At 44.0% G+C, this 27798-nt stretch overlaps 1 protein-coding gene across 2 annotated transcripts in view; it reads right to left on the bottom strand.

Moving 5' to 3' along the window:
* Window positions 1–259: 259 nt before the first annotated feature.
* SMARCE1 (SWI/SNF related, matrix associated, actin dependent regulator of chromatin, subfamily e, member 1) overlaps window positions 260–27798 on the bottom strand; it is a 47023-nt gene continuing 19484 nt past the window's right edge. For both annotated transcript variants that reach the window (XM_060255501.1, XM_060255502.1), the window contains exons 3-9: window positions 27453–27533; window positions 26278–26409; window positions 25390–25561; window positions 12599–12771; window positions 4962–5063; window positions 3376–3586; window positions 260–2054 (exon numbers count right to left, since the gene is read on the bottom strand). In XM_060255501.1, the coding sequence (XP_060111484.1) occupies window positions 1843–2054; window positions 3376–3586; window positions 4962–5063; window positions 12599–12771; window positions 25390–25561; window positions 26278–26409; window positions 27453–27533 (1083 nt within the window). In that variant the 3' untranslated portion in view covers window positions 260–1842. The remainder of the gene's footprint in view (window positions 2055–3375; window positions 3587–4961; window positions 5064–12598; window positions 12772–25389; window positions 25562–26277; window positions 26410–27452; window positions 27534–27798) is intronic.

Here is a 27798-nt window from a genome sequence, read left to right as displayed (position 1 = left end):
CATCTGTACCCCAACCAGATGGAGTTGCACCTTCTAGCACAGACTGGTAAGTACATCTATACATTGTGACAACTAGCTGAGCCAGAGAAGTAATCTAGAACTATGTCTGGAACAGTAAGTTTTTGTTAATGGAAAGGAACACACACACACACAAAGTTGTATCTTCACAGAAAAGTATACAGCACCACTTTCTTTGTGGGAAAGCAGCACGTTCTGGAGGCAAGTACGTTCTGGAGGCAAGTACAGACCACTGCGACTGTTTTTCTTAAAACACATTCTAGTTTATTATGTCAAAACTATTTAAAAACAGAACGAAGTGTTCTTTAAAAAAAACAAATCAATAACACAAAACCATATACCAAGATGGAACAGGAGGCATTCACAAGCCCTGTGTTTTGCCTTCACTTCAAGTTACAATAAAAAAAAACCTCCTTTAGGGAGACATCTGTCTAACGTGCCCCTGACTGGAATTTTCAGACAGGTTGTTTTTAAAAAGGAAAAAAAAATGACTTTGGGATGTGGCAAGGCATCTGAAAAGTTCATTTCAACTCAAATTCATTATTTAATGCAAACTGCTTCCACAGAGCTTTCAGAGTGTGGCACAGCTCAGAAGGGTAAGAGAAGGTGCTTCAAGTAACTGATTTTGGTCTTTTTCACCACACCTATGTATCAGATCATTCTTGACAAAAGGATCAAAGAGCACCAGAAGGGGGAAAAGAAAAAAACCATCAAGAGAAAGATCCCACAGTGTTCCAAAACAGCCCCAGGACATAACGATATCTCATCATATACTCGTATTCGCGGAAAGATTGCCCTGAAGAGTCACATCTCTTGTGATAACAAACGGCATGCCCTTCTGTTTCTTTGTCTGACAGACAGCTGTGAAAAGGAAAATGGAGGCTACGCTGAGAAGGTCTGTCCTCCATGGCTACATTAACCTTTGGTAGAGATTTGAAATTTACACTGCCAAGGTTTGGCATCAGAATGCAAGCATTTTTATGTATCCTAACAGTACAACTGTCTCTTTTTTTTACACCGAAGGAGGGAATGTTAAGAGCAAAGTATCTGTTGTTATGATTTGTAATCTTATCTTTGCATGGTGCTCTCCTGAAAAATAAATCATATGACCATGGCATTAATACGTTTTCATTAAAAAAAAAAACTTTCTAAAATCAAGGAACTCTTTTTTAAAAAGATACTTGAGGGAAGCAGGAAGTAGAGAAGATAAACACAACTTAGAGGATTTTTCAACAGTCTTCGCAGACTAAGAATTTTTTGTTTCTAGTAGAATTTTTTTTAAAAATGCAGAACAACAATTCTGCATGATGGAAAAGGTAATTTGTAGACAACCAAATTTTCAGTTATGCCTTATGGGGGACTACAGTTTGGAATATTAGATCTACAGCATGGAAACACACATCCTTTTAAAAAGAGATGCAGAAAATGGGAGAACGAATTAGCTGGAAATTCACTCTTCAACAACCAATCAGATTCTAAACTGCTCGGGAGGGTAGTATGAGAAACTGAGATACCTTTTCAGTTCTCCAAAACACTTCCCCGGGCACAAACATAAAAAAACAGACACAAATGCAAAAGTGTTTCCTCGGAGCTCTTCTTGTGTTCACAAATGGATTAGACCCTGGATTTCCCTCCCCTCCCCATGCCTTTGGTTATTGCTTGCCCTTGGAAATCTGAACCTGTGGGCTGAGCACTGAGAATGCCTAATATCTGGGAGGTGGTGAGCAACATACAAAAACCCAAAACACTACCCCCCCCCCCTCAAAAGAGCACCTTGCCAATCGCTTTACAAAGAGAGATAAACAACAACACTGGGTTCTGGGCTCATTCTTTCTTTTCACTGTCTTCTGGGGCGATGGGGTCAGTGGGGGGCTCCTCCACCATGGCACTGTTGCTCTCTGACCCAGTGTTGCTATCGCTGGTTCCTTCCTCCGCCATGCTTTCCACTCCTTCTTGGCCACTTTCCTTGTCTTCCGGAGTGGATGTCCCTTCCCCGTTCTGTTGGGTCTCGATCGCTTCCTCTGGAGGAGGCTCCTCTGTTGGAAAGAAATTTTATTTCTGTGAATGAGATATCCATGCGCTAAACATCTGTGTTTGTTGCTGCCCACTCTTTCCCTAGCAGAAAAAAACAAAAAACTGTGTACAAGAAATAAATATATTCCAAAAATTTTTATAGACTCTGTGTCGGTTTCTTAGATACTTAAAGATACCATGTAACACAGTAAAAAACAGTTTCTTTCGTGGGAGAAGGTTCCACTACAGAGAAGATACAGTCCTTATGCACATAAAGTCCACATTTACAACAAGTCTTTGCACTTTTCCAAACACTCTGTGTGGAAACCAACAATCCTCTTGGCTCCAAAGGAAAAATGACTTTCTGGAATAGAAGCGTTCCTTACGTGTCAGTCAACTTCAGACCATGTTTTGCATTAGAATGCTTTTTCAAGAGCCTTACTGTTCTGTAATATTTGCAATTTGACATCAAGCAAACAAATCTTATTGCATTTCCATTAGGCACTGTGCTTGATGGAAATGCAATAAGATTTTTTTGCTTGACATCGAATTGTGAATATTACAGAACAGTAAGGCTCTTGAAAAAGCATTCTAATGCAAAACATGGTCTGAAGTCGACTGAGACGTAAGGAACACTTCTATTTCAGAAGTTCATTTTTCCTTTGGAGGCAAGAGGATTGTTGGTTTCCACACCGAGTGTTTGAGGTTATGAGGGATTACTATACCCAACCAGTCGTCACAGACTTCATGTGCATAAGGACTGCATCTTCTCTGTAGTAGAACCTTCTCCCATGAAAGAAACTGTTTTTTACTGTGTCACATGGTATCTTTAAGTATTTAAGAAATTGACACAGGGTCTATACAAAGTTTTGGAAAATATTTATTTCTTGTACAGTTTTTTGTTTTTTTTTCTGCTCTTCTTTACTGTGTTGCCACTTGCTTTTCCCTATTCCCCACTCTTTCCCTAGGGCTTAGAGGCAGAATGGACAATTGTGCAAGAACTCATGAAGGTGCCTCACAGTGAAACAGACCTTGGTCTATCAAGGTTAGTATTGTCTATTCAGACTGGCAGCAACTCTGCAAGGCTTCACATGGAGGTCTTTCACATCACCCTACTACTTGATCATATTAGCTGAAGATGCTGGGGATTGAACCTGGGACCCCCTGCATGTTACGCAGATGCTCTACCGTTGAGCCACAGTCCCTTCCCAAAGGAGGGAGGAACTGGGAGAGAAGGAATTCACAGTTATCTCCAATTAATGTAGGCTTTAAACTCTTCTTCATACATTTCAGTTTTTGAAATTCATCTTAAGTCTGCACCTCAACTTGCTACAAAAAGGTCACCTGTCTCCATGGGAGTATTTCCCTCTTCCTTCTTCTCCTCGGCCTTGCTTGCTGCTTGCTCCTCCTCAGTGCTGGCACTGTTCTGATTGCGTTCGGCTTGCTCCGCTGCCTCTTTCTCCCGTTCCTCCTGCCGCTTGCGGGCCTGCTCCTCTGCTTGAGCTATTTCTGCAGCTATTTTTTCCATGTCCACCTCTACCTTCAAGCTGCACAGCTAAGGGTGAGAAGAGAGAAGCCCTGTCATTTATCAATTCAACGCTCTCACCAGATTGGGCTGTCATCCTGGGCTAGGGCTCCCATTGCTCCTCTGCCCTGAAGTCACCAGGTGAACCTGACCCCACCTCTCCAGACCAAAGTCATGGTAGCCCAGCACTCTGAGTAGCCTGCAGGCATTACCAGTGATCCACTTTGTAAGCAATCTCATATTATAGATTGTTAAGATAATGTATAAGAAGCACTTCGAAAATTGTCATGCTATTAAAGAGGCTGGCTGCAGAGCATTGTCATGCTATTAAAGAGGCTGGCTGCAGAGAGGCTACTGGCACTTTCACCTTCACCGAATAGTGCACTTTCAGTCCAGTTCTAATGCACTTCGCAACTGGTTTTTAATGTGTGAAAGGGCAAAATCCACTTGCAAAAGGTCGCGGAAGTGGACTGAAAGTGTATCATTCAGTGTGTGTGAATGACTTCCATTTTGTATAGCAAGAACCTGCTTTTCAAACTGAAAGTTTCAGGTCCCTAGTTTCTAACAAAACACAAAAAGTTGCTGCAGATTTTCTAGGCTGACGGCCATGGTCTTGGCATTGTGAGACCTGATGTTTCACCAACAACTGTGACTAGCATCCTCAGAAGTATAACTCAGAAAACTGGAGTTCTCTCTGGGTCAAAGTGATGGTTGGCAGGTAATTTATATCTACTCAGGCAGGTGGGGGAGGGCTGAGTCATTATCTTGTGGGAGCTTCCCAGGCTGTGACATGCTAGTGGAGGAGCTTTACTGAGGAGGTTCTTTTGTTTATGGATTGGCTACTGAAATTCTAATCTTATCTGCAGTGCTGTTTATGGCTAACTTAGCCTGTATTTCTCTCTCTCTCCCCCCTCCGCCGGTTATGCCAATAAAGGCTGCCTTTAAAGTAAAATAATACTGCCAGAGAAAACCTCTCAATGGACTGGAGCAGGGATGGCCAAACTGCAGCTCGGGAGCCACATGTGGCTCTTTCACATGTATTGTGTGGCTCTTGAAGCCCCCACCACCCCATCAGCTGACTTGGAGAAGGCACTTGCATCTTTAAATCACTTTTCCAAGCCAACCCAACTGGCAGCTTGGACAATGCATTTAAGGTTAAAGTTACTTTCTTTAACCTCTCCCTCCCCTTTCTTCCTTCCAACGTCTGACATTTATTCTATGTGGCTCTTAAGAAGAAAGTTTGGCCACCCCTAGTCTAGAGATTGTTAAAATATGCTAAGGTTCCAGCACTCTCTACTGTCAGTTCTAGAGAGCGACGTATCACACCACGCATGTATCCACACACATAGAATGAAATAAAAAGAGATTCCATGCTACATACAGAAAATACTTTGTAGAACCATACCCTTTTTAGTTCATTGTTAAAGGATTCTGTACTTTCCAAGAACTTCCTTTTCTTTTCCTGGTGACGTTCCTCTATTTGCAGGAGCTCAGCTTCCAGTTTCCGCTGGAAGACAGAAAAAAGAATTATAAGATTAAATGAACATATATACTTGTAAGTAATATGTCACAACAAATGTATAAATGTTACCATACTTGGGGAAGGGAAAATACAGATTTCGAGTTATGAACATAAAAATAGAAGTTCTTAAGAAATATGGTGATGAAATCATATCCCCAATACAAACAAGCCTGTTTTAAACCTGTTCAACCAGGAAAAAAAAATCTTTATTAATTGCAGATTTCTGTGGATGCTGAGAAATCCTAGAGATTCATATTTCCAAGGATTAAGTTGGGAGGCAACCCGGACTACTGGCTTACGTTTGTAGTGCAGGCATGCCTTTAACTTTTGCCAAAAGGGAAAGTCTAATTAATTTTCAGAAGCATGCTGATACTAAATGCTTCACAAATAGGATTAGTCTGCTAAGCTGAATGCTGTACATTTAGTGATTGAAGTATTTTTCTCCTCCCTTTCCCTCAAAAGGCTCAAGATGGCTCACAAACACACACCTAAATAGCCCCAAACAACAAATCATTACATATAAGAACATGTGAAAACACTGCATTAATTAACTGCCCACTGTTAACACCAACAGAGTCTTCAGCACAGACCTTTTCCTTCCTTTCCTTTTGTACCCTTAGAAGCTCATTGATTCACAAATCTTGAGCAGCAAAATCCACTTTTTTTTTTTTTTAATGAAAGGGCTAAAAAGACTGAGACAAATTTTGCAATTGCTAGAGTGATATTAGGAGCCTTATCACTGAGCAAAAGAGCCAGGGTTTCCAGAGTATGAGGAGACGACTGGCTGGGTATAGTAACCTCAAAAAAATCTGCATTCCAGCAGAGCATGAAGGGATGTATCAATCCTGTTAAAGCCACAAGGGCAAATTCTACCAGGGCAGGGCCTATTCAAAAATCTCCCTTGCAAAATCACTGCAGAGTCTTCAGCAATATTAGAACAACCGTAGTAACACACCCCCAGCCAAAATCCTGTAGAAAAAAGGACCAGTGTATGCCATTGCCTAAAAAGAGATGTGGTTCTCCTTACTCCGTCCACCTGGTCAAAGTCCCATGATATGAACAATAACTGCAAAAGCCCACAACCGAGCCGAAGAAGAGAGAATGCGTCTAAAGTAGGGGGCAGACAGCAAGTATTGATCCAATATGCGAATGATAGCCTTTCACTATCCCACATAATGTGCAGGGCTACCAATCTGAAAATAACTTTAGAACACCGACAAATGGGTGCTTCTGATGCCTTTGGTACAGGATCAACACTTAACCTGACATCCAAGCTGCACTGCATAGCAGGGATATTCTATCAGCCAAGAATCTAACGAAGATTGTCACTAGGTACCACATTAGCTTCTGTTGACATTAGCTTCTATAGAAACTAATGTCAAGAAGAAGAAGAAGATGATATTGGATTTATATCCCGCCCTCCACTCCAAAGAGTCTCAGAGCGGCTCACAATCTTCTTTACCTTCCTCCCCCACAACAGTCACCCTGTGAGGTGGGTGGGGCTGGAGAGGGCTCTCACAGCAGCTGCCCTTTCAAGGACAACCTCTGCCAGAGCTATGGCTGACCCAAGGCCATGCTAGCAGGTGCAAGTGGAGGAGTGGGGAATCAAACCCGGTTCTCCCAGATAAGAGTCCGCACACTTAACCACTACACCAAACCGGCTCTCATGGATTACTTTAAACAATCTTATGAAACAAGAGTCCACTGATGCAAGGCTACCTGATGGGCTAGCAAATGGACCTGATAGTCTGTTCCATCTGATTCGACACCAGATTTCAACCAACAACGCAACAGCAATTTCCTAAGCAGTTTTGAGAGCCCAAAATTCTCTGATCAATCAAGGAGCTAAAGAGGACAAGCTCCCATTAATTCAGCTACCCCAATGCCTTCGGCAGAGTTGCTTCTCAGTTTCAAAACCAGCTGGGCCCATTAGTCTAAAAGGGTAGATCATAATTTCTCTATTACCCTTGCACAGAGGTGGAAGTAATCCCAACAACAATCTGCAGATCACTGTAGACGGTAACATGGCCATGACAAGGGCTTCAATTCTAACTCTCTCAGCAAATTACCAAAAGCTAACTCAACAGAGAAAACAGATTCAGGTGGGTAGCCATGTTGGTCTGAAGCAACAGAACCAAGTTTGAGTCCGATGGCACCTTTAAGATCAACAAAGTTTAATTCTGGGTATACGCTTTTGTGTGCATGTGCACTTCATCATAGGTGTCCATCATATAACATGCATGCACATTAAAGCTTATACCTAGAATTAAACTTTGTTGGTCTTAAAAGGTGCTGCTGGACTCAAACTTTGTTCTACAGAGAAAAGCAAAGCCACAATATAATCATTTTCCATCTGTGTGGCCCAACACAAGACAGTCTCATGGTTTCCACAATTTCTAGGGCTTGAACACACAAATCTGCCTTTTACTGAATTAGACCTCTGGTCTATCAAGGTCAATACCGGCTACTCAGAACAGCCTCAGGTAGATCCCTTTCACATCACTTCCCCTGAGTTTTTAAAATGAAGATACTATGAACTGAACCTGGGACCTTCTGATTGCCAAGCAGATGCTTCACCACTGAGCCTCTACGCTAGAGTAGACCGCGTGAATGGATCGGAGTTAACGCCAACAGCATGCATGACCTGAAATGAACTTGTGATTGTAAAAGGCGAAAGATCTATGCGATCTGAAGAGAAACCAGAGCAGCTTTGGAAACAAGGAACAATACCAGAGAAATGGGATTGGATTGTGAAAGTTTTATCGTGGAGTGAGATGGACAAATTAACTAAAACTTTAAGAGACTATGACTTAGATTTATTCAAAAAGGAGTGGAAGAAATTCAAAGGATATATGGAGAAAGAGTGGAACGTAAAAAGACACTGGACAATTTTTTAGTATTAATCAAAAGTATTATATTTTGATAGATTAGTGGTACCTTTAGAATTAAATTCAAATTTATAACTTCGGGGAAGTCAATATTGGAGGGAGGGGGGGTGAAATATCATATGGTTTAGTATAAGAAAAAGATAATTAAATATTGTAACCATGTGTTATTAATAAATTGTTAAAACACGAAATGAACTTGTGATTGTAACACCAGTAAGTATGAGGAGTAATTGATTGCATTGGGATGCTGACTAGTACTCTTCATGTAGTAATATTATATTAGAATTATCTGTACCAGTCTCAATGTGCGCCTAAAGAAGCTCGCTGGGAAACAGTGTGGGTAAGTACTTGGGACTCTTAAGCTTTGGTTTTTCATAAAATAATATTTCTTTGAGCCTGCATAGTGCGAACTGCAACTGTTGTACAGTTTACAAGCATATGAATATGAATTTCTACTATCTATGAGCACTTTAATATTTGTAAATATACAAAACGTTTGCAGCAATTGACCGTGAGCTTTGCTTTTGACTTGTCACCACTGAGCCTAGCATGGCCTGACAAAGTAGTCTCGGCATGAATACTGATGTCTTTCAGAACATGTCAGCTAGTCCTCAACAACAAATCCAAGCTCACCTCTGCCTGCTCAGCCAGAACGCTTACTGGTAAGCAAGGTGGATGCTGTATCTGTAAGAACCCCAGTCTGTCTGGAGGATGTGACACAAGGTAAGATGCAATCAAAACAGACTACTGTCTGCTTTGAAGCCTTTGCATAGAACTGCAGAAGTGCTAGTTTGGCTGCCTAAATATTAAAATCCATAACTAGCAAACCTCCCTGAAATCATGCAGTTGAGCTCTGCTGATTCTTCCATGTGTGCCATAGAGTCTTGGCACTTGCCTGGCGTCTGTGAAACTTCCCTTCCTTATTAGATTAACTGGCCTGAGTTCCTTTTGAAATTCTTACTTGGGCTGAGTTTTGTTTCAGAGATTACAACAAGCCTTAATTTGAAATTTATATTAATAATAGTATTCCTTCCCCCTTGAAGTCTACAGAGAAATCTGTGCTCAAGCTTTCCTCACGGGGTAGTGCAAGATCTATGCAGGTTCACGGCAGGGCCTTCTCAGAAGTGGGTCCAACACTATGTAACCATTTAGGACTAGGGGAGCTACATAATCATAACTGCCCTTTATACTATCAGGAGAGTACCAAAGTGTATACCGTGCAATTGCAATTCTTATTTAACAACTAAGGAAGACAAAGCACACATATTGAGAAACAGGTTTTGGCATTTGCATGCTCATGAAAAGATGCACCAACGTCTTTGAAAGAAGCAACTCCCCATTTCACCCAGTTCAACAGTTGCATTGTTATGACAGAGAACAGCATGTACAGGAATATTTGGAGAGTTAGTCCACACCTTTATTATATCTGATCTACAAAGAGATTTCACAGGACACATACGAAGCGCTGCATGGGGGACCTCATCCGTCACCTTCCCCCAAAGTCATGGGAAGGTTAGCTCTGTAGGCAACACTCCCCCCCCCCCTCCAAAAAAATTACGTGTGCATTCAGATCTAGCAAGTGAGCTCAAGAACATTCTGAAGCTGCGGGACTGACACCTGTGCTGGTAGCTGATGCATGGCAAAGTACTTCTGCCCACTTGCAAGAACGAGTTGTGGCACTAGGGGAATAAGAGCCAACAACGCATATTGACATGCATGTGTGTGGAAGGAATGCCCAAAGACGAGTAAAAAAACCCCCAAAAGTACTGACATGAAAAATAGAATAGTTCAGAGGTACTGAGCATGTTTTGCACAAGGAAAGTCCCAGGTTCAATCCCCAGCACCTCCAGTTAAAGGGTGCTTACAATGGAGGCCCAGGTAGCAGCCACTGTTAGATCTGCCTTTTTTCATCTTCGGCAAGCGCGGCAGCTGGCCCCTTACCTGGAGCGCAACGACTTAGCGACGGTAATCCATGCTACGGTCACCTCAAGAATAGATCACTGTAATGCTCTCTACATGGGGCTACCCTTGATGCTAACCCGGAGAGTACAACTAGTGCAGAATGCTGCGGCACGGCTGTTAATGGGGCTGCCGCGATGGGAACACATTCGGCCAGTGCTGAGGGAGCTGCACTGGTTGCCTGTTGTGTTCCGAGTTCGCTTCAAGGTGTTGGTACTAACCTTCAAAGCCCTTTATGGTCAGGGACCTGCCTATCTACGGGACCGCCTTTCCCCATATATCCCCCAGAGAGCACTGCGATCAGGGACAAAAAAATCTGTTGTCTGCCCCTAGCCCTAAAGAAGCCAGGCTGTGTGTGACGACATCCAGGGCTTTTTCGGTGGCAGCACCAGAACTTTGGAACACCCTTCCAGAAGCCATAAGGGCCCTGCGGGATTTGTCTGCGTTCCGCAGGGCCTGTAAGACCAAATTGTTTAAACAGGCTTTTGCTGTTTGACTGAAAAAGGGCTGCCACCGGACATCTTACAGAATGCTGGCGATCACAGTCGAGAATTCAATACCGCCTATACTGTACTGAAATAGCGCCACAGAATGGTTTTAAAGCTGATATATGTAAATTATGGTTTTATATGTTTTATTGGATGGATTGTATTTTATGATGTTGTAAGCCGCCCTGAGTCCGCTTGCGGAGAGGGCGGGATATAAATTGAAAGTAATAAATAAATGATAATAATTAAACAGGATCAGGTAGTAGGAGATAGGAAAGACTTCTACTGGAAACCCTGGAAAGATGCTACCAGAGTAGACAATACTGACAATGTTAGGTCAATGGCTTTACTCAGTAAAAGGCATCTTCATATGCTTGTGTCCCCATACTGGCCTGTTGCTGCTGTGGAGGACCACCACTTACAGATACACACAGAGGTCACCTCCTGACACTCTAGAGCAGGGTTTCCCAAACTCTCCCCCCACCCGCAGTGGCCCATTTTTTCCCCTGTGGTCTGTGCAGAGGACGCTCCGGGAGCAAAACAGGGATTGCGCGCCAGCCAGGAGCTTTCCCTGTCCTCTCTGATGTTTCCAAACATCAAAGAGGGATGAGGGAGGGCTTCTGGCCAGCGCGCAGTCTCTGTAGTGCTGAGTGTTCTCCGCCTGCTACAGTCGGTCGCAGCATGGGGCGCAGGGGCTGGAGTGCAGCACCGAATATAAATAGAGAAGGGAGGGGACAGGGCAGTCAGACTGCCCCTGGCGACCTGGCATGAGACTTGCGTGGCCCGGTACCAGGTTGCAACCCTGTAAATGAGAAACGCTGCTCTAGAGGCTTGGGACTACAGCTCTGGATTTCAGGAGCGAGGTATGTTTGTTTGTTTGTTTGTAAATGAATATATTGCAGAACAAACTTATGCAAAGGTAGTTCAATCTAAGCCCCTGAAAATAATGGGCCAGACCAGAATGGAATAACTCTGCATATGATTACACTGTTAATTTCCCAAAGACTTCTCTATAAACATGAGTTGGGTCTGTATTCCTTTAATAGTTTTAAATAAAACCCACATTACAATTTATTTCAGAGCCCAAAGTATAAAACGCACGTTTTACAGCAGCACTAAACAAAAAGGTCCCTGAAATTTCACAGCTTTCAGCCTCCTTCTGTATAAGATGCTCAGATATAATAGTTTCCTTATTAACAGGATGTATAACCTTTGTCCACCCTGAGAGTATGAGGCAGAACCCTGCTGACAGGATCAAAGATCCTTCTAGTTCAACGGAGATTTGAAGGCTGGGGGCAGAGGGAATGGAAAAATCTGGAATTCCATTCCACCCCCCCCCCCCCCGCCAAAGCCTTTTCTTTCATTTTTTCAGGAAAACTGAAAATGTTGAGGATTGGGGGGAGGAACTCTTATGATATATTTTCTTTAACAATGAGTGAAATGCTTTTAAAGACATAATTGAACTTTTCATCTCTCCCTCAAACCACTACAACACATTTACTCAGACTGATTAAAAAGTAGCTAATTGCCCTACCTTGCAGGAAGGAGAAAAAAGATTCAGAAAAAGATGGGGCAGAAATTGCACCAAGGCCTCAGAGGACAACTGAAAGGTTCGCTGAGAATTTAGCTCACTTTAATCAGACAGCAAAAATTAAGGTACATGTGCTAAGACAAAAAAGGGTACATCAGCTTGCAGTTTTCTCTCATGTACTGGGTATATTTTGAGTTTTGCTTTCACAAAAACAAAGGCGCTTGTAGCATTTAAATTCCATAAATATGTCAAAAGCTGCAATTTGATATGCTAAGTTACAAATCATGCACTTTACATTGCTAAAGTGGTAAAATCAGTTTAGATTTGATAGGGCAGGAAGTATTGCATATATTTCAATTTCCCCCCAAATTTCAGGTTTTTCACCCCAGAAAAAAAGAGGGGGAAATGTGTCCCCCCCCCCCCCCCCTTGTGGCTTCAAAATTTCTGGAAATTTTATATCTCTAGTTCAGCATCAGAGTTGCAGTAGTGGTCAAAAGCCAGTTTGAATAAAAATATCTCTCACCACTTACAGAAAAATATGCGGTAGAAACTCTTGAAGTAAGTCCCTCTAGCTAGATACCTTCCACCTATACAAACAGTGTTCTACCCAAATTCGACACACACTTTAACAGCTTTCAAATATCCAGACCTCACCTGATGAACCATTAAAGACTGGACCTGTCGTTTGAGAACTTGCATCCGTGCTGTGGTGACCACAGATCGGACGTCGGGCACTACGCTTTCGCTCAAGATCTCACTAATTAAACGGTGGTTTCTCTGGAAACGGGCTGTTGCTGTATGTTTCATCGAAAATCCATCATCGTAATCTGAAACAAATGCAGCAAGTTAGGGAAGGCATAAAAGGCACTGCTTAGCTTTAGAGGAAAGATTGTCCACATTGACCTCAACCTTCCATTCCTGCTCTTTCTTACTTACGCCATTACCAGACAATTTCAAACACTGCGACATCTTGAATCTTAGAGGCAGAATTAAGCAAAATACACAAAGTAGACATCTGAGAAACTGTAAAAGCACAATCTTTGTTTCATTTTTATCCTGTCCATTCTCCAAGGAGGTCAGGGCAACATGCATGGTTCTTTCCACTTCTAGAGCAGGCTGACGGAGAATGACTGGCCTGAATGCACTCAGTGAACTTTAAGTCAAATGGGGATTTGAACCCAGGTCCAATCCACCTCTTAGCCACTCCGAACATAAGAGAAGCCATGTTGGATCAGGCCAATGGCCCATCCAGTCCAACACTCTGAGTCACATAAGAACATAAGAGAAGCCACGTTGGATCAGGCCAATGGCCCATCCAGTCCAACACTCTGTGTCACATAAGAACATAAGAGAAGCCATGTTGGATCAGGCCAATGGCCCATCCAGTCCAACACTCTGTGTCGCAGAAGAACATAAGAGAAGCCATGTTGGATCAGGCCGATGGCCCATCCAGTCCAACACTCTGTCACACAGTGGCCAAAAAAACCCAAGTGCCATCAGGAGGTCCATCAGTGGGGCCAGGACACTAGAAGCCCTCACACTGTTATCCCTCCCAAGCACCAAGAACACAGAGCATCACTTGCCACAGACAGAGAGTTCCAACGATAAGCTGTAGCTAATAGCCACTGATAGACCTCTGCTCCATATGCTTATCTAATTCCCTCTTGAAGCTGTCTATGCTTTTAGCCGCCACCACCTCCTGTGGCAGTGAATTCCATTTGTGTGTTGCAATTTCAAAAACCTGAATTTTTTTTTAGTTGAGAATGTATTTTGTTTGGCACAGAAAGTAAAACTCTGGTCGCAAAGTGGTAGCCAAGTGGGTGTTTTTGCATGCAAGAGGTAACAGGTCTGATCCTTTGTATCTTGTGGTATAGGGCTGGAGAAATCTCTGCCATCAACACTGGCAGAGTTTGGCTCAATGCCTGTGTCATGCTTGGCTGGACAGTCCTGAGTCAGATACATCACAGAATCGACTTCTCATACTCTTACAGGAGTAAGAGATTAACATACTATAATGTAAGACGGACGAAGCACACAGAGCGTGGTTATTGAAAGTTATCCAAGTCAATGGGCAAGATGGTGCAGCAGGTCATCCTTTCAATATTCAGGCCCCAAGATTGTCGGAGGGGCTTCAAGGTAAGACCTGAATAGCTTGGAGCAGGGCTTTTTTTGTAGCAGGAACTCCTTTGCATATTAGGCCACACACCCCTGATGTAGCCAATCCTCCTGGAGCTTACAGGAGGCCCTGTACAAAGAGCCCTGTAAGGAATTCTAGCAGGACCTCCTTTGCCTATTAGGCCACACACCCCTGATGTAGCCAGTTCTCCTGGAGCTTACAGCAGGCCCTGTACTAAGAGCCCTGTAAGGAATTCTAGCAGGACCTCCTTTGCCTATTAGGCCACACACCCCTGATGCAGCCAATCCTCCTGGAGCTTCCAGTAGGCCCTGTACTGAGAGCCCTGTAAGGAATTCTAGCAGGACCTCCTTTGCATATTAGGCCACACACCCCTGATGTAGCCAGTCCTGGAGCTCTCAGCAGGCCCTGTATGAAGAGCCCTGTAAGGAATTCTAGCAGGACCTCCTTTGCATATTAGGCCACACACCCCTGATGTAGTCAATCCTCCAAGAGCTTACAGGGCTCTTAGTACAGGGCCTACTGTAAGCTCCAGGAGGACTGGCTACATTGGAGGGGAGTGGCCTAATATGCAGAGTTCCTGCTAAAACTCCTCTCCCCCAGGCTTGGAGGCCAGAACAAAACTCTGTAGGACTCCCTAGCACAGCAGGTATTTCTTAGCACCACATTCTTGCACCACTCAGCCGGTTTGGAACAGGGCCCTCCAGAGCATGCTATCCAGGCAGCCACCCTGCCGATCAGTCCAAAAGGATACTATTATGAAAGCTGCCATGAAAATTAGGAAGGCTTCACTCTTCTGCCACTCTTGAAGGTCATCTGTCAGACAACCAAAGACATTTCCATCCTCAAACAAGGCCAGAAACGGGTTTTCTAAGCAGTCCATCCACGAAAACAAGGATGACCCTGTCTCCCTATAGAACACTTCCCACTGGACAACTGTTGCTTAACTGGGCAATCCCTTAAAATGCAATAGGCTATGCAGGGCAAGGGTTGAGCACAGAAGTGGTAGGTCAAACTGCTCAGACCACAATAACAGAAACATTATTCAAGCAATTGCTCCAGAACCTGAGCTCTAATATTAAAAGTTATGTTTTAGTGTTATTGTTATAAGTGACCCCTTTTGACGAACCATTCCTTTATACCCTTGGAAGCTCACTTATTCCTTATTTTTTTAAATGCAAGACTATTTGATGCAAGCAAACAGCTAATAAGAACACCTTTTTCACTGCTGTGGATGATACACAAGGTAAAGATAAATGGAAAAGTGAACAGGGAACCCACTAGAAAAACTAAACCCTGTCTGAAACATGAGCTGTTCGTTTTGCATAGAAACTGCATGTAAAGAAAAAATCTTTTGACCAAAATGCCATAAAGAATACAAAAAAATTAGACAGCTGGAGCTGTAGTCTTTTTGAAAACAAATCTTCACGTGCCACTGGCAAATGAAACCCACAAAACGTGGCCTTTTCGTACAAGAACAGTAAACCCTTGTTGTCATAAGAATGTAACAGAAGCCGTGATGGATCAGGCCAATGGCCCATCTAGTCTAACACTCTGTGTCACACCCCTAGTGGTCAAAACCCAGGTGCCATCAGGAGGTCCACCAGTGGGGCTAGAACTCCAGAAGCCCTCTCACTGTTGCTCCTCAAGCACCAAAAATACAGAGCATCATTGCCCCCAAAATAGTATTCCATCCATACCTTAGCCACAGATGGACCTCTGTTCCATATGTTTATCCAATCCTGTTTAAGTTATCTATGCTTGTAGCCACTACCACTTCCTGTGGCAGTGAATTGCTTTCTTTTCCCACTTCCTGCAAACATTTAAAACTCAAAGGTAAACTCATACTCAGCCATGGGCCAATTTCTACAGCTACCGACCAACAAACTAAAGAATGCCACAGGTAAGTCACACCCCAAAGGTGTTTTCAGAAGTGCTTTCTGGAGAGGTAAAGAAATGCCAGGTGTGGGCTTGGCCTCATACCTAAACATAACTTTATTTTTGGACTGGATTGCACAGAGGAGCACCCTGAATTCTAGCCCATCCTTTCTAACCATTGAATTTTATGATTAATAAAAGGATGAAGGAACAATGCAGTAATTAATGTCTGCCCCATGCTACGTCCCACTCCTTGCTTTATTTGTAAAATAAAAATACTTTGTAAAATCAAAGTGATTCTGTGTGTGTGTATAGAGAAAGATTATTTAGATGTGGTTCACACATAGAGAAGGATATTTATTCCTCTCCCCACCCCTCACTTTCTCCTCAGCAGGGACCCTGGGGCAGTGATGCTCTGTATTTTGGGTGCTTGGGGGGAGGCACAGTGGGAGGGTTTCTGGTGTCCTGGCCCCACTGGTGGACCTCCTGATGGCACTTTGTGGTTTTTTGGCCACTGTGTGACAGAGTGTTGGACCGGATGGGCCACTGGCCTGATCCAGTATGGCTTCTCTTATGTTCTTATAACCCAAAGTGGCTTACCTCCTTCTCCTCTCCTCCACTTCTTCACCACTACAACCTGATGAGGAAGGTTAGGCTGAGAGTGATTGCCCCAAGGTCACCTGACAAGTTTCCATGGCACGTTGGAGATTCAAATATGGACTTCCCTAGTTCAATATGAACCACTATACCACTCAGGGAATTAAGAGGAAGAATGAACATTCGGGAGGACGCAAGAGCAACTGCTCCTGTAAACGCAAGGCTTAGCCTTCCCACAGATTGTCATAATTTCATTGCATGTGCAGATTTCGCAGCTTTAAAAGGGAAGTGGACTGTACCACTTCAGACTGCAGGAGTACTATCACGGAGAACCACATATTCTCCCTTAAGTTCAAAGGCCCTGTAAGACTGAAAACTGACCTAGCAAGCAAACAAGAGAATCTTTCTGCCCGCTATGGTATACTTCTTACTTCCATAGAAACTTCTGTGAAGGAGCATTCAAAGTCGGAACCCACCACCCACATTTTACCTCCTTTCTTTTTTTGGCCACTGTGTGACACAGAGTGTTGGACTGGATGGGCCATTGGCCTGATCCAACATGGCTTCTCTTATGTTCTTAGTTTGAAATGCTGCAGCCCGTTTCACCAAGCTTTGCATGTATAAGCCATGTTTTACAAGTTGTAAGAAGTGCCCTGACAGTCCTTTTTGCCAAGCCAGGTACAAGTGCGGGCTTACAAGGAAAATGCACACATTAGGTCCTCCACTACCATGTTGGCAGACTGAGCCACAGCACTGAACATAAACTCCAGGGCTAAGTCAGTTGTGAAAATGAAGGATTTTTTTCTCCAAAGATAAAATGCGGTGTGATGGTCTGCGAAAAGTGCTGCCAAAGTGCTACTTGAGGAATGAAGTATTTTGTGAAAAAGCCTACAGACAGCTATGCAATTGTCACAATTAAAGAAATAAATAAATGTGGTTTAATACAAAAGAAGTTGATGATTCCAGGGCAGAGCCACATCCTGGAACTTTCTGATACAAATAGCATATTGTCAAAGAGGAGACTCAGCAAATGTGTGTGTGTGTGTGGGGGGGGTGGTGGTTGGTGGAATATGTGGGGCCTCAATACCCAGTGGTGGGAGTGGGAAGAAGAAAACTATTCCTGCTCCTGTGGACAGGAAAGGGATTTGTGTAGGACAGAATTCCTCAGTTATCTGGGACATCTGCTCAGAAATCTAAAGAAAGGAGAGAGAGAGAGAGAGAAAGAGAGTGAAAGAGAGAAAGAGAGAGAGAAAGAGAGAGAGAGAGAGAAAGAGAGTGAAAGAGAGAGAGAGTGAAAGAGAGTGAAAGAGAGAAAGAGAGAGAGAAAGAGAGAGAGAAAGCAAGAAAGAAAGAAAGAAAGAAAGAAAGAAAGAAAGAGAAAGAAAGAAAGAAAGAAAGAAAGAAAGAAAGAAAGAAAGAAAGAAAGAAAGAGAAAGAAAGAAAGAAAGAAAGACTGACTTATCATGCCAAGTTAAGGGGTCTATACTCAAGATCATTTACTACAAAATAGTTACAAGCATCTATTAATCAAGTGGGTGTCAGTCCCTCCTTTCAATGCCTGCACTATGAAGTGGATTTTCAACTTGCTTAGTGCATGACTCTTATCTTTATATAGAGTGGAGGAAACTCAGAAAGTCTTTTTGCTATAGCAGGGGTTCCCATCCTTTCTGAGCCCATGGGCACCTTTGGAACTTTTGAGGCTGGGTGGTGAGTGCCGCAACAAAATGGTTGCTGCAGAAGGCAGAGCCAAGGATAAAATGCCTGCCAGGGGAGGTGGAGTCAAGCACACAAACACACACACGAGGAAGGGGGTTGAGAATACACTTGTAAAGGAAGCTCAAGGGGGCATAAACACAGAGAAGACAACAACCAATGCAGGAAAAGGAGGATAAAATACATGGAAGACCGCTGAGGAGGAAAAGGGGAATGCCACTTTTCTGACACTTCATAGCCCCAACTGCCTGACAGGTGACTGACAGGGTCTTGTTTATAGAATCCTGGATTCCGGAGAGCAATGGGGAAGATCACTGAAAAGCCCCTTCATTTGCATGAAAGCAACCAATCTCCAGTTTTTGCCTTCACCACAGCTCCGCTTACTTTCCTGAAGCACGTGGTAGGCAGCTGCAGAAGTTCTTGCAGGTGGAATGGCACCCACGGCCAATCCACTGGGGAATGCTGTGCTATAGATTAAGCAAAGCAAAGGATTCGCTGTCAAAGGATGTACTGATGGCCACAGAAATAAACAGCTTTAAAAGGGGATTAGATAGATTAATGGAGGATAAATCTATCAGGGCTTGTTAAAATTCTGCAGGGTTTGTAAAACCGAACTTTTTAAACAGGCCTATAACAACTAGGGGAGAAGGCTGCCCCTTTTATGCTGCTGGGCAATCCCACCAGAAGGACCCCCAACAGATAAATGGAAGATTTAGTATGACCCGAGTTGCCTGTGTTTTAACATTCTGTATACCCCAGAGTCGAAAACGACTGGTGCTTGCACGACCTTTACCTTTTATAGCACCGATACTTTGCTTTAAATTGTAAATTGTTTACGTCTTGTTGTTTTATACCTGAAATTGAGATGTTGGTTTTATTCTGATTGTTAGCCGCCCTGAGTCCGTTTGGAATGGATGGGATATAAATCGAAAGTAAATAAATAAAAATAAATAAACAAATATCAATGGCTACTAGCCGTGGTGGCTGAGGGGAACCTCCACATTCAGAGACACTAAGCGCCTCAATCCCAGAGCCAGGAGGCAACATCAAGGGAAGGCCTCAGCCTCTATGGCCAGTTGTTGGCTCTCCAGAGGAACTGGTTGGCCCCTGTGTGAGACAGGATGCTGGACTAGATGGACCATTAGTCTGATCCAGCAAGGCTCTTCTGATGTTCTTATGAAGGCCTCGGCCTCTATGGCCTGTTGTTGGCCCTCTGGAGAAGCTGGTTGGCCACTGTGTGAGACAGGATGCTGAACTAGATGGACCATTAGTCTGATCCAGCAAGGCTCTTCTGATGTTCTTATAAAGAGAAGGCCTCGGCCTCTATGGCCTGTTGTTGGCCCTCTGGAGAAGCTGGTTGGCCACTGTGTGAGACAGGATGCTGAACTAGATGGACCATTAGTCTGATCCAGCAAGGCTCTTCTGATGTTCTTATAAAGAGAAGGCCTCAGCCTCTATGTCCTGTTGGTGGCCCTCCAGAGCAACTGGTTGGCCACTGTGTCAGACAGGATGCTGCACTAGACAGACTATAGGTCTGATCCAGCAGGGCTCTCTTCTCATAGTCTTACATTACGTTCCTCTTTGGCACAACTGGGAACCAGGGCAGAGCACTGTCAGATCAGTTTTGCTTATCTTCATCTTACACCAGACAGTGAAGACAGATGTTCTATCCCCTGGGATCAGGTCTCATGGATATATATGACACAGCAGAAAAGCACTCCCTTTCTCAAAAATGGGTGCCCTCAGGTTCACAACTAGCAGCCTAATTTTTTTTTTTTAAATAAAAGAAAAACGAGACTGATCGTATCGCTTTTAGCGCATCACTAACAACTCCGCAGGGATGGCACGGCAAAGGGTACATTCCTGCTGCTTTGTCTGGAAAAAAAAAACTCCCCATCATTTGGATAATTCCTGTAGTTCAATGGTAAAACATCTGTCTTGCATGCAAAAGAATCATAGAGCTGGAAGGGACCTCCAGGGTCATCTAGTCCAACCCCCTGCACAATGCAGGAAATGCACAAATACCTCCCCCTAAATTCACAGGATCTTCATTGCTGTCAGATGGCCATCTAGCCTGTTTAAAAACCTCCAAAGAAGAAAAGCCCAACAAAAGAGTACGGGTTCAACTCTATCTGCAGCTTTTTTTTCTTTTTTTATAAAAGGACCAGGTAGCAGGTGATACGAAAGATCTCTGCCTGACACCCTTGAGATCTGCTGCCAGTCAGAGAAGGTAATACTGATGGTGGTAGAGCAACAATCTGACTTCGCACAAGGCAGTTAAATGGATCAAAGCATGAACCGTGGCGCTGCCAAGATTATTATTTCAAAACAAGGAAGTCTGGCATAACCTTGGCACTTGATCTCAAAGGAGGGTGATATAGCTGGCGGCCTGGCCTAGCATGGTGGTAATAGCTATCCAGCTGATTTGGGAAGCCTGTAGGTTCAGCCATGAGAACTCAGTGGGTGGTTTTAGCCACTGTTAACAGGGAGATAAAAATAATACTGGAATTCCAATCTATGCTGAAGAGATGCCCTTGAGGGATTCCAGCGAGGTGGAGATTAAAGCTGCTCTCGGCCCCGTTGGACTCCAGTTACTCTGCCCCTTATCACCCATCTCAGTGATCTTTATTGTAAGTATTTATGGTTTAGATGTATTTATTTATTAGAACTTCAACCCTGCCTTTCTTCTGAGGAATTCAGGGCAGCATACACAGTCCTTTCTTCCTAACTGAAATAAACAACCCTGTGAGAACAATTTAGGATGAGAAAAACAGCCCAGTGACCTTCCTGGCAGACTGCCAGGGTCTCTCCAGACCTAGTCTGATTACCGTACCACGTTGGTTCTCACACAACCATCAGTGGACTTTGGTACAATGTTGTGGGGAAAGCACAAAAGCTTGGTCGTGGCACTGTGTGGTCCAGGCCACACTAAGAAGGATCTTGCAGGGCGGGTGTGTGGATGTGCTGAAACATGTCTACGTATCCCAGGGCTCTTAAATGTTACAGCCTGTGCCTGCCCAAGGCCAAAATAAAACTAAAGAGAGCGCAGCTGATAGCGAGTCTAATTTGTGCCAGAGGAGATGCAAAATGACCATATTGCCTGCCTAAGATCTCCACTATCTAAGGACAGGAAGAGGCGCCTTAAAAATGCCAAGAGGGAGGATGTACAGTTTTGCACCATTCAGAAGACCTGAAGAGGGGAGCACTTCATTTCTTGGGCCAAGCAAGGCATGCACCATTAAAAGCGGTGTGTGAATTTGCGTATGTGTTTGCATGAGCCAGCTGGATGGCCCAGACTAGCCCAATCTCGTCAGATCTCAGAAGTGAAGCAGAGCAGGTCCTGATTAGCAGTCACATGGGAGACCAGCAAGGAAGTGGTGGCTGCAATTTGATGGCATTTCCCACCACATGTGTAAGAGGGAAGGCTGTGTTTTTCTAGTCATTCATCTTGAAATGGTTGGACTTGACCCAGCAATTCAGCAGTTTTAATCTCTGGCAAGAATTATGGGAAACCTGCGCTACTCTTGGCTTACACCTCACCTATTCTTCGTACAGACTCACTCCTTGGCTTCAGGGCAGCTGGGAGTTACCAGGTTGCTTCCAAAGATTCATTATGGGCTGCCCCTTTACAGCACCCACAAACATCTAATCACATAATTTTATCTAATCACATAACTTTGGTTGCAGAGAGGCCAGGACTCTTGGAAGTCCCTCTTCTGCATTTCACCTATAACATTCCTCATTCTAGTCCAGTATCTAAAACATGCCATGGGATCTGCAGGGGTTGGGGGCACTGGGGCAGATTCTGTTGGTAATTAGCCCCAGGTGACGATATTTGCCCAGTGTGAGCCAGCTGATACCTCCCCTATGTCAATCTAGACCCCTGTAACAGAGTGAGGTGACAAATACCAGGGTGGAGCCTACAGCTAATCTACCATTTCAAGATGAATGATTAGAAAAATACAGCCTTCCCTCTTACACATGTGGTGGGAAATGCCATCAAATTGAAGCCGACTTATGGAGACAAACAGTTTGGTGTAGTGGTTAAGTGTGCAGACTCTTATCTGGGATAACTGGGTTTGATTCCCCACTGCTCCATTTGCACCTACTGGAATGGCCTTGGGTTAGCCATAGCTCTGGCAGAGGTTGTCCTTGAAAGGGCAGCTGCTGTGAGAGCCCTCTAAGCCCCACCCACCTCCCAGGGTGTCTCTTGTGGGGGGAGAAGATATAGGAGACTGTAAGCAGCTCTGAGTCTTTGATTCAGAGAGAAGGGCGGGGTATAAATCTGCAGTCTTCTTCATTTCACTGAGCGAAGTTTAGAAATTAAATTATTCCACTCAAGTCTGAAGTCTCCCTCCAGTCTAAGAGTTTTCCTTCAACAACAGGCACACCTGTTGGAGGAAGACACACTTAAATTGGAGGAAAGTTACATGGAGGATGGCTGGATCCACCCCAACACCTCCAGAAGAGTTCCAGATACACAAGGCAGTCCAAAGGAAGATGCAGAGTTCACCAGCTAGCCTTTTACAGGAAAAAATTCCTTCCCCTTTGCAAATGTCAAGCTCTGAGTAAACTCATCAAACGGGTTAGCCCAAGGACATTTTAGCATATTCAAACCGATGTCTGGTGACTGCCCCAAAGAACTGTACACTCTGGCCACCAAAAGATTTCATGTTTGTTCACAGGGAGAGAATTTCTTTTAGTACAGGCAGGACCTGGTTTTCCTCTAAAGACAGGCTAAGGCAAGAAGAGCAAGCTGGCAAGATATCTTTTGAGATAGTGCTGTTCAGTGTATTCCCACAATGATGGCTAGGTGACCACATCAGAAAAACCACTGAGCACTGTGCAACTATCAATGCAATGTAAGCTTCCAACAAGTTTTAAAGCAAAAAAAAAAGTGCTTGGGAAATCCAGGCACACTCCTTCACAGAAGTCTTTCCTACAGGTACCCCTTCTGAAATCTGTGTGAGAGCAAATGAATGTGCAGTCCTAGGCGAAACAAGATCCCTGTTCCTACTATTTTCACTTGCACGGGTGCTTCCATCACACAAATACAAAGATTTCGATTTTACTGCCAACGTCTGGTTTAAGATCCACTCCCCCACCCAACAAAAGCAAGCCATTATTGAAGAAGAAGAAGAAGATGATATTGGATTTATATCCCGCCCTCCACTCCGAAGAGTCTCAGAGCAGCTCACAATCTCCTTTACCTTCCTCCCCCACAACAGACACCCTGTGAGGTGGGTGGGGCTGGAGAGGGCTCTCACAGCAGCTGCCCTTTCAAGGACAACCTCTGCCAGAGCTATGGCTGACCCAAGGCCATGCTAGCAGGTGCAAGTGGAGGAGTGGGGAATCAAACCCGGTTCTCCCAGATAAGAGTCTGCACACTTAACCACTACACCAAACTGGCTGCAGTGAATTTACATGGCAGGATCCAACATCAACTGCAAGGTTGTCCCCAGGTGCCAGCAGCCTTGCCTCGATGCAAGAAGTTTGTCTGTCAAAGGAACAACCCTTTGCATTAGGGGAAGGACTCCTTGCAACAGAAGACGGTGCCACTGTTCACTGGAACGGATCTACGTGTGATGCAATCCACTGTTGTTTGAGATCATGTGAGCAGCACCTCATGAAGCTCAGAAGATGGGAGGGCAGGATAGTGGTGTGTAAACAGAACTTCCATGGGACAAGGAGTGGAGCTGTTCAGCTAGCTTAGCTTTTAGCCCTGTATGTGCTTCCCTGTCATCTTAGGAGAGAACTGCTGATAAATTTGGTCATCTTTTCAACATGCCAAGTGATGACCTTGGCAACGATGATGGCAGTCATTTTTTGGCCAGGTAGCTCAAGCTTTACAGAATTCCCTCCATGAACAAGGCAAATTGCTTGTCTTCCAACTTTCTGGAAAGGCTTTTAAGACTTTAGAGTTAACCTTCTGATTAACAGAGCTGGGGGAAAAGACATTTCAAGTTCGGAAGCGTCAGCATTCTCTGGAAGAAGCCCACCCAATTCCAACCTTTTGCAGAACGAGTGGGAAAAATTCTTAGGGACCCCTAGCCCTGCTAATGACAGCTCCTGCAATCGGCGACAACAAAAATTACCTTTTGTTTACATCGTTGTGAACAACTGTTGGTAAAGCAAAGACGAAGGACACAATCCCCTAGCATTGTCGGAAAGATGACTAATATGGATGTAAAGTATAAAACTGCCTGCCTTTTTGCATGCCTTCGTTCTATTTGTTTCACGTTCTAAAATAATAAGTTATAAACACGTCTATAAATGTTCCCAAACTGCAGGTCCCCAGAGCCTTGCAGAGAAGACACTGCCGATTTTGCTTGCAAATGACAGAAATCAGCTTGGTATGGAAACTGCCATGCGTTAAAGAATTCCCTTGTAAAGTACCCTTTGCTAAGAAGTTACCGGTGTGCCTTCCGCCACCTGGAGTTTCCTTAAGTGTCATATACGTATCTTATATGGAGCTCTTCGGCCAGGCTTTTAATTGATCCAGCGGGCATCCTCTGAAGTCATTACTTCCCCCCAGTACCCTACTATCAAGGTGCTCAAGTTTTTTTGCTGAAAGCTTCCAGCCTATATGCCAGGGGTCCTCAACCTACGGCCCGCGGGCCAGATGCGGCCCGCTGAGGACGTTTATGCGGCCCGCCGGGTTATGGCAAAATCAGACCGGAAGTGACGTTCGACCTAAACTCGCGTTAGCAACGCACACTTCCGGCACTGGGCTGAGGCGGCGGAGACAGAGTGTGAGGTGATACCAAGGTGAGGTGAGTTCCCAGGCCAGGGTGTGTGGTGTGGGGAAGGGAGAGAGATGCAGAAGACGGAGAACTGACGGCCCGCAGCCTTGTACAGTAACGGCAGTCCGGCCCTCCAACAGTCTGAGGGACAGTGAACTGGCCCCCTATTTAAAAAGGTTGAGGACCCCTGCTATATGCTGTTTTTTTGTTTGCTGCCAATTGTGTGGATTATGGTTTTCTGATTCTATGAGACTTCTGTATTTATGATATTGTTAAATTTGATGTGGCTCGTTTAATGCTGCGAGCCACCGTGAGCCCGCTTACAGGATAGGGCAGGGTATAAATCAAAAAAATTAAATTAAATTATACCCCCTGCTTACCATCTGGGTCTTCGGCCGGCTGGATGCTCATGTAAGGTTCGCCCTTCTCCATCCGGGACTGCCTTTGCCGGCTCTCCTCTTCCAGGGCTGCCTCGGCTCGGCTTTTTGCATTGATATAGGCAAGGTAGGCGGGTGAGTTATGGTAGGCCTTCATCGACTCGTTGTATTCTATCTACAGTTTGACAGATACGTTTTTTTTGTTTAAAAGAAAAAGAAGAAGAATTGCAGTCAAGACCATCTCCCATACCCTTGGGGGGGGGGAAATCTTCCGACTGCAAAATCCCTTGCAGGAGGCAAGGAAAACGTCACACGAAGCAAAGGGGTGGCAATCGCAAATGCGGCTTACTACACATTCACAATGGCGGTGTTCTGCAAGGGCCTCATGGCCAGAGAGGCAACAGAGCATTGCATCTAAACATTTTTTTTTTTTTTTGCGGTGTGTCTGTATAACCCAAATGCCAAAGGGAATACAGGGGAGTGGAAGGCAGGGAGCGCCTGCGAGAGGGGAGTCTGATTAACCGCGCTTTCTTTCTGAGTAGCATTTATATTTGGCGATGGGGGACAGAGAGGGACGGCACGCAACCTTGACTCAGGCTTAACGGTAGGATTTTTTTTTTTTTTTTTGGGTGGGTAGAATGTAACAGCTCTTTTCAAGCCATCCACGATAACGTGATTCTATCACACTCTCCTTAAAAGCTCCCAGGAGATCTGACTTTTCACAGCAAAAGAGTTGATTCAGTTCCTTTCCTCAATAACTCTGGTGTTTAGCATCACCTCCTTCAGAACCAGTCTTTATTTTAGCTTTTTTTTTTTTGGTGTGTGAGAGAGAAAGACAAGAGAGCCTTCCAGCATCATTTGGGAAGTGAGGGGGAGATTTCTTCCGTGTACCTTTTCTGCTTCATATTCATTTAAGTACTCTTGCTTCTCCTCGTCAGTGAGGTCTCGCCACATCCCTCCAATGATCTTCCCAATTTCCCATAACTTCAAGTCGGGGTTGGAGGCCTTCACTTGGTCCCAGACCTTAACAGAAACATCTGTAATAAAGCTCCAGCTAACTACATACTTATAAAATTATACACATCTTTTTTTTTTTTTTGTTAACATCACCACATGACCAGGGTCTTTTTTTTTTTTTTTCCAGAGAACTATTCCCCACAAAGAAAGGCTACATTAAGACAGTTGGGTTAGGCTATGTCCATGGTTTGATTATTTTTCTGGGGCCAGAAGACAGAGGCACAACGGTTATCCACCGCCCGGTTTTATTTTCAGTTCCACAGCATCCTTTCCACCAGTTGTGCCCTTAAATCCTGCACACGTTTCTTCTTTTTAAAAAAAAAAGGAAAAAAAAAAGAGGTTGCTGGAAGAGACAGGTTTTTTTTGTTTGTTTGTTTTAAAACCTGAGGTAAAAAGGCAGGTAATAACAGTTCTCCGTCTGGCTCAGTCACTCCTTGGCAGTGGATTGGATCAGGCGCTGTCCACAAGATCCAGTGGATCATTTTATCAGGGAAAAAAAATTCAATGGATTAAAAAGAAAAGGAGTGATGCTACACTCCCTGTTCCCTCTCAGTAAAGTAAAAGGAGAAGATAACTTAAAAAAAAAAATAAGGTAGATACTACAATCCACCTCAAAGTCCAGCTACAGAGTTGCAACAAAATCTTGCTCTGCCACCAAATAGCGGATACTTTACGACAGAAAGTTCTGTCAACAAGTCATGGTATGCATCCTTGTCTGCAGAGGAAGTGGTAGTTAAGCGCTAAGCATTTTTTTCTAAATGTTAAATAATAAAAAGATCTTCATTTTCTCCCCTGACAGCGTGGTGCCCATGTTTCATTCTGGGATGGAACTTTTTTTTTTTTGCCCTTCCACTCAGGTAGTTCACCACTGCCTTCATTGTGAACAGAGAAGACAACAGCATTTTTAACATTTCCCATTAAAAAAAAAAATTTAAGCCAAGCATTCAGGTTCAAATTTTGAATGTAAATACACCAGAGAACATTCATGAACAAAGTTAAGCATGAGCTCCTTAAGTACTGCTTGCCGAAATTGACTGTTTTGTACCCACCTTCCTGCTGTACCTCATGTAGGGCATGAGTGGCTTATCTGGAGGCTTGGGGGGTTTGGGGATTGTAATACCAGATGATGCCTAGAGAAGAACCAAATAAAATCCACTGGTTATCTTATCTCAAACATCTGTGAACTGCAAAACAGAGCAAAACACAGGAACAGGTAACATATTGGCTCTCATGAGAATGGAGTATCTTGTTCAAGCACTCTGAATCAGGCCAACCATGAAATTCTGCGACTCGCACTTCTAATGAATTTGTCCATCAGCAAAGGCAATTTTCATGATAGTACTACTGGCAACGTGATTAAAAAAATGAGTTCAAAATGCTCATTTTTTCTCTCTC

Source organism: Heteronotia binoei, chromosome 15, assembly GCF_032191835.1.
Source record: "Heteronotia binoei isolate CCM8104 ecotype False Entrance Well chromosome 15, APGP_CSIRO_Hbin_v1, whole genome shotgun sequence".
In the NCBI taxonomy this organism is placed as follows: Eukaryota; Metazoa; Chordata; class Lepidosauria; order Squamata; family Gekkonidae; genus Heteronotia; species Heteronotia binoei.
Note: the sequence above shows the minus strand (reverse complement) of the source record. Positions and strands in the feature narration are given on the sequence as shown.